Here is a 6875-nt window from a genome sequence, read left to right as displayed (position 1 = left end):
AAAATGACAGAATCCATTTAGATCGTACAATAATTTTACACAATTTGTCTAAACATCATAAAGTTTTTAAGCAACTACCGACATTAGTAGGACATTTTGAACGGAACAATTCTGTCGTAAACTATAAAGATTAGAAAAGCTATTTCATCTTCTATCCGTAACGAGGAATGCTGATAAAATAAATTCTATCAGCGAGGTTGAAATTTTAGCATATACAGTACACAGTTACAGAACCTTGTAAAGTTAAAGTCCAAGGGAAACACAAAATATTTTAAGTTACCGAGGTTTGAGTTATCGAGATTCTACTGTAATTTTAATGCAAATCAGAAAAAGATAACTAAAACCGCATCATTAGAATCTGATAAAAATATACGAACTTAAATACGCTTGTATATTTAACCTTTAAGATAGATTTGTTTATCTGGATTAACCAATGCCTCGAAACACGCAGTAAAGAAACATGTCCCTGAATTTATCACGGCCAGGTTAGGCTGATTATCCCTTCACAATCCCTTCGCGGCAGTAATCTCAAAATAGCCAAAAGACAACTTTAAACAACGCCCGTACCAAGAAACGCTTAAGCAGACATTCAAACTGTTTAGTTTATGTAAAAATAGAAGCACTCACTATACCTTCGGAACTTAATAGGTGATAAAACAAAATGATTTATTTTGTAAATCACATTGTTTGGAAAACAATGCATTAACACTTTTGTTACTGACTTACAGGTTTAAAAGCAATCAGTACTTTATATGAGTATTCAAATGGGCTGAATATACCTGATGCTCTTAGAAGAAAGGAGCAGGTAAACGAAAATATGCTTTCAAAATTTAAGAAACGCAATATTACCTGAATAAAGAACCCTTTTGTTAGAAAAATTAAGAATATAGATTATAGATGCTTTAGGCATTGTTATTTTTGACAGAAACAATTTTTTGAGTGTTTATTTTTTAAGATATGACACCAAAGTCTGGAAATGCATTGTTTCTATCTAAATATTTGTAGCGTCAGTAAATTAATCTTTGATCATGATTATTAAATTATTTATTTCGGCATCCAATTTCTTTTTTAATTTATGATAACGGTTTCTTTTGACATCAACAAAATATGTTTTACAATGTAACATCGTTTATGAAACAAAATTTATGACCGTCATCTGTATTTCAAAGGAAGAGCGTACAATTATTGAAGTACATTTTTTTTCTTCAAACATTTCATAGTTGATTCAGAGTGAGGCAGTATCTTGTTCATTAGATCCTCTCAGCTCTCTATTATACTCCTCATAGAAGACAGAGAAAGCAATAGCCATGTCATTTAGAGGGAAATTATTAGGTCTTCAAATAATCAAAATTCTATCACCAAAAATTATGCTATGGTTACAATTGTTGGTAGGTTATGACACAATGTACATACCAACTCTAGTTTAATGATTCTTGTAGCACAAAATCTATAAAATGATCCAGTTCCTCGAGTTACATTGTTTTAAAAATTGTCCGTACATTTTCTTATTCTTCATGTTTCAATTGAAACTTGCGCATTTAGCTACCTTGAATCAGTTACGAATTCATTAGCATTAATTCCCCTTCGACTCGAGAAGCATAATTTTTTCCTTTAGTTTTATTTTAGAGTAGAATCTTTCCTTTCTTCCCAGGGAATAAATTTACATAGGTTAGTACCGAAACTGAAGTCCTTTAAACTCAGAACTTTTTGCTTCGTAACGGATGCCTTTGTTACTTGAACCAGTTAAATATTTATAATATAGAGTAAATGTGCTGAGAAGTACGGTACAAGATGAATAAGTATAGCACTAATAAATTCAGAGAAAGATTATCTTTTGCGAAACTAGAATTCGATTATCCAAAAGATACAAATTATTTTTCACTAATAACTCAGTATTTGTTTAGTTTTAAGCATTGTTTTTTAGATTTGTTTATCTTCGTTTTTGTTTTCGGAATAGAATTCGTTTTAAGAATGGATAAGTGAAAAATGGAAATCATTTCATTCAGTCACAATATTTTTAAAAACAGACGATTGCTTTTCAGTAGTATGTTCTGATACAATACAATATGAAACTCAATCATTCGATTCTTAAGTACTATTTAAAATTATATTCCTGTCACTAAATGCGTATGTCTAACTGAAAACCGGTCTATTTCAACTACTATTCAACTATTTGACTATTTCATTACAATGTGCAAGTTCATTCTTAAAACACATTCAGCAAACGGCACTCCAGCCAACTGTGCTTATAATGTCTTTTTCAAAGACGATGGAAAATATTTCTATGAATTCATTACAAAATTCATTAACATCCAAACCCCTGATGGTACTGGGATTTTTAACGTAACAACACTCAATATAGAAACCATCAGATTTCTATATCGCAAGTATTCGGTCCATCCAAACCTCAAGCAATTCAATAATTATTCTCTCTTAAATAATATTCGTGATTGTGAATAGGCCCTTAAATACTGCATTATAAAATTATAAGAACAAGCGTATTCGCGAAAATCAGTCGAGAAAAGAAATAATATTGAAAAAAATGCTTTTACATTAAATACAATTAGTTTCATATCACATAATGAAAGCATAAAGAGAAAAATTACCACCTAAATAAAACCAAAATCACAGTATTTTCTGGACAAGATTCTTAACTTGTCCGAGCATTTTTTTTTTCGTATAAATAAATTCTAAATATACGTCGCATGAAAAATAATAAAAAAAAACTGTCTTTTGAACTAAATTAAGATCTAACTAATTCTCATCAACTATATAAGACTTCTCCTATAATATCTGTATTTTGCATACTAATTCTTAGTCAAATATCCTTCATTGCATTAGTGAAAATATAAAAATTGTTTAATTCCTAATGGTTTAAGAAATCTATATTACCATTACACATGTTAACATTTTTATATATACGTTCGCAGGTTGCGTTTCTACGAATCGATCTTCAAGTGTATAATATATTAGTTCGATTATTCAGTAGGCCCAATATACTTTAATTACAATAGTAAAAATTAGGCTCTCGACTTAGGTTCCTTAAGGACTAAAGTCATTGGAACTTTATAGAAATACCTAGGAATTTTGCACAAATCTACAAAGTCACTGCACTTAACGGACATCGACCCCCGACACCAAACCACAGCTCCTGCTCTCACAGCACTAAGTACTAAAAGAAAATCCTTTTACACACAATAACAGATCACAAGAACGTCACTAGACCCGTCACTAACCTACAGTTCACCACATAGTTTTCAGCACTATCTTAAACTGATTTACGTGAAGACTAAAGTGTCCGGGCGCAAGTGGAGCGATTGTAGAGTTTGTGTACTGTGAGCTGAGCAGGGCTTCGCCAGCAGGTCGGGACGCGGGGGCCGCGCCGCCTTGGCGCACATTCACCGAGCCAGGGGCGCTAAAACCGCGCTCGCTGCGAGGGCGAGGGCGAGCGACGAAGCCAACGCTGCGCCGCGCGAATATGAAAGCTCCTCGCTCTTCACCACTTCGTTAGGTGTCTTATCGTACTTGTGCGTCTTTTTAGTGACCGGTTTGACGGTCGTGGTTGTAGTGGTCGTTGGCGGGGCTGTCGGGGGCGGTGGCGGAGGAGGCAGGGTAGGCTGCGGCGGCGGCACGGGCGACTGCTCCTCCGGCTTACAGCACACACGAAACACTAGCTTCATGTTATGACTTAGACATCGGCCGCCGATTCTTCTGTGTAAATCATCTTTACTGGATGTTGATATAAAATAATAATCCTTCCCCGGTAGAAATTCTAAACCGCCGGGTTGCGGTGTGAATGGCCGGAAGGTGATGGTGAAAAACATCAACTTGTTCGGCTTATCGCATATTGCTATAATCCGTGGATTTGGATTCGTTATTCGACACGAATCATATTCTTCTTTACTTACATTATATATTATATACTTTTCCATGTCTTCTTCGAATGTATCCGGTGCGTAAACAGGACATATTATGTTTACTTGGTCGTATTCAAACTGTGCATTTCCTTTATTTAGATCGAATACGTGATCGGTATTGTCTATTCTGAATATACTGTTTGTTGTGTTCCAATGTATATAGAAAGATTTTGCGTAATTCCCCATCACGCTTTCGACGAAAAAGATGAGGACGAGCAGTGTCCACGGAGCTTGCCGAAGCCCGAAGTAGCCGTACGATACCATTCTTACTGTTTATCGTTCACCAACTCTCATTATCCGACGCAAACTCTATCCCTCCTGGGTAGCGTTTTAAGCATTCGCATACCAATCCATATTTATAGACACAAAATTCACAATTTCACACTAAAAAATATAGGAATTTAACACAGAAAACACGAACAATCCGTACGCATTCAACATCGCACCGTAAAGTCCACCATGTTCGGTCCACACACTAGATTCTATTCATCGATAAATGTGGAATTCCATAGGACGTGGCCCGCAGTAAAACGCTAGAGAAGCTCACTTAAACAACGCACACCGTGTCCAAATCGAGTCCAATTTAGTTCGCCGACGGTTTTTGTGTTGGTAAAATGTTGGAATTAATCAATACATCACAGATTTTTTACAATACTGAAGCGTTCTTTGTGGTAAGAGCGGGCGTCGCAAACAGCCGGAATACACGTAACGCCGCGCGGCGGTCGGCCAAACTACTGGAATGCAGCTCAGCCCTCAGTACGCATGCGGCTGGTCCCCGCCCCTCCGGACGCCTCACACCCTTCGCCCGTTACCGTCGCGTTCGAACGACTCGAACTTTTAGCGTGACGCCATTTTGAAAGACCGAAACCTTAAATATTGCTACAATGCTTGACTTACACTATCATTAAATTAATATACCTTTAATAATAAATAAAAATAATTGTATTTTAACATTACGATATTGTAAAACATATTAACTAAATATTTTTTCAAGTAAAAATCCATAGATACTAGCTTATTCTGTACGAACGCATCCATTGGGTCTTACAAAATAACGTACACCACAGACTAAGCTTACAAAAAGCTCGGAGTAGAAGCTTTTATGCACGATATTAAGTACGCAGCTGATTAAATTATGATAATTGCTCCATCTTAACAGAAAATTTTGTTTAATATGTAACAGTTTAGTTTATAAGCGTCAGTAATGAGGTGTGATAATGTATACAATTATATTCTAACGAATTTTTTATAATCTCTTGAGCAAAGCGCTTTAAAAAGGTTACCAGGAGCTTGGTTTATACAGACAGTTCTTTTTTCTTACCTCTTTCATATACGGAATAAAAATAAATACATTTATTAGGATACAAATGATATAAGCAAACTTCGATCAAACATATCAAGGAACGGTACTCAAATGATATCTAACAGTTTAAAGTCAAATTTAAACTATAGTTTGTCTATAGTGTGTCTAAATAAGTTAGATTAGTTTGACAATTCACTTCAAATTTAGTAGGGATGGGTTGTGTAAAATCAGTCTTGAATCTTATCGATTTTCGATTCTTATTCTTATAGAAGTTGGAATCGATAGATTTATAGTTATAACTTATGAATTGAAAAAAACACTGTTTTCTCAAATTAATAATGACCATGACAAATAATGAGAGTAAATAAATGTTTATTACTATTACAGCCGTACGTAATCGAATTGGATTTCGCTATTATTTCTGTTCTCTACACTATAATCAATACTAGAATTGTCCTATAAATTAGTTAATAAGAAAATAATAATTTTATTTGAGTTCGATGATTATTTAAACAGAATATCGATAGTTCATAACTGTTCGCTATGCGTGTTTGTTTCGTCACTATGATACCTATATATTAAGTATGGCATTTACCCTCATACAAATTGAATTCGATACTTCATATGCGTTATTTATCAAACTAATCTAATTTATTTAGACAAACTATAAATAATGGGGATTAGTTTGACAATTCATTTTGACAATTAAGTAGGGATGGGTTGGGTAAAATTAGGTATTAGATTTTCGATTTTTAATGCCATATATGTTGGAATCGATAGATTCACAATTTAACCTTATAGATCAAAATATAAAAAAAAAACACTGTTTATTACGTTTGTTCATTCAAAGTCGAATCCAATAATGACAAATACACAACAAATACACAGAGTAACAATCGATTACTAGACATTTACCGCTAACACAATCTAACAGGGTTTTGTTAATATTATTGTCTTTGCTGTCTACATTCACGACTATTACTGTCCCTTAATTTAAATAAATTATTATTATTAATTAATAGGTAAATAGTAATTTTAGTTTGATGTTTTTTTTTTTTCAATCGAATATTGACAGTTAATTATTGTTCGATATGCGCTTTATTCCGTTATTATGTTAACCGTCTATTGACTACGGTATTTACCTTCATATACTATCACACTAATATTATAAATGCGAAAGTTTAGATGGATGGATGTTTGTTAGAGTTTGTAGCCTAAACAGCTGAACGGATTTTGATGAAATTTGGTATAGATGTTGAGGACAGTCTGGAAGAACACATAGGCTACTTTTTTTTTTTTAATTTCACGCGGACGGAGTCGCGGGGGAAAGTATTCGATATTTTATATGCGTCATTAATCAAACTAATCAACTTTAATTAGATAAATTATAAAGTAACAGTAACAGTAACAGATATGCAAAAATAACCAGCTATTTTAACGCGTTCGCAGTATTGATACACGCGCTTCTGATGATTAACAGGTCACATCACAATTTCATCTCATTACGAAACAAATACGGGCTAATTAACGTTATCTCTTTGCGGTGTTGCCGCTAATTACAGTTATCAGTGATTTCTTGGAAGCTACCCTCGTGAGGATCTACCATTCAATTAAAAATCTCAAATAAATAGTCATACAGAAAAAAATTAAGTGAT

The 6875-nt window shown here is 34.0% G+C and overlaps 1 protein-coding gene across 1 annotated transcript; it reads right to left on the bottom strand.

Annotated features, from left to right (window-relative positions):
- Positions 1-1405: 1405 nt before the first annotated feature.
- LOC106101871 (ephrin-A4) lies at positions 1406-4667 on the bottom strand. The gene has a single exon (XM_013281223.1). The coding sequence runs from the start codon at positions 4179-4181 to the stop codon at positions 3399-3401; it is 783 nt and encodes a 260-aa protein (XP_013136677.1). The 5' UTR covers positions 4182-4667; the 3' UTR covers positions 1406-3398.
- Positions 4668-6875: the final 2208 nt, after the last annotated feature.

Source organism: Papilio polytes, unplaced genomic scaffold (genome assembly GCF_000836215.1).
Source record: "Papilio polytes unplaced genomic scaffold, Ppol_1.0 DF823935.1, whole genome shotgun sequence".
In the NCBI taxonomy this organism is placed as follows: domain Eukaryota; kingdom Metazoa; phylum Arthropoda; class Insecta; order Lepidoptera; family Papilionidae; genus Papilio; species Papilio polytes.
The sequence above is the reverse complement of the archived record's forward strand: the minus strand, read 5'-3'. Positions and strand labels throughout refer to the sequence as shown.

What these genes read in the sequence shown, in the direction of transcription:
- LOC106101871 (XM_013281223.1), bottom strand. Translation starts at nt 4,181, where the DNA reads ATGGTATCGTACGGCTACTTCGGGCTTCGGCAAGCTCCGTGGACACTG.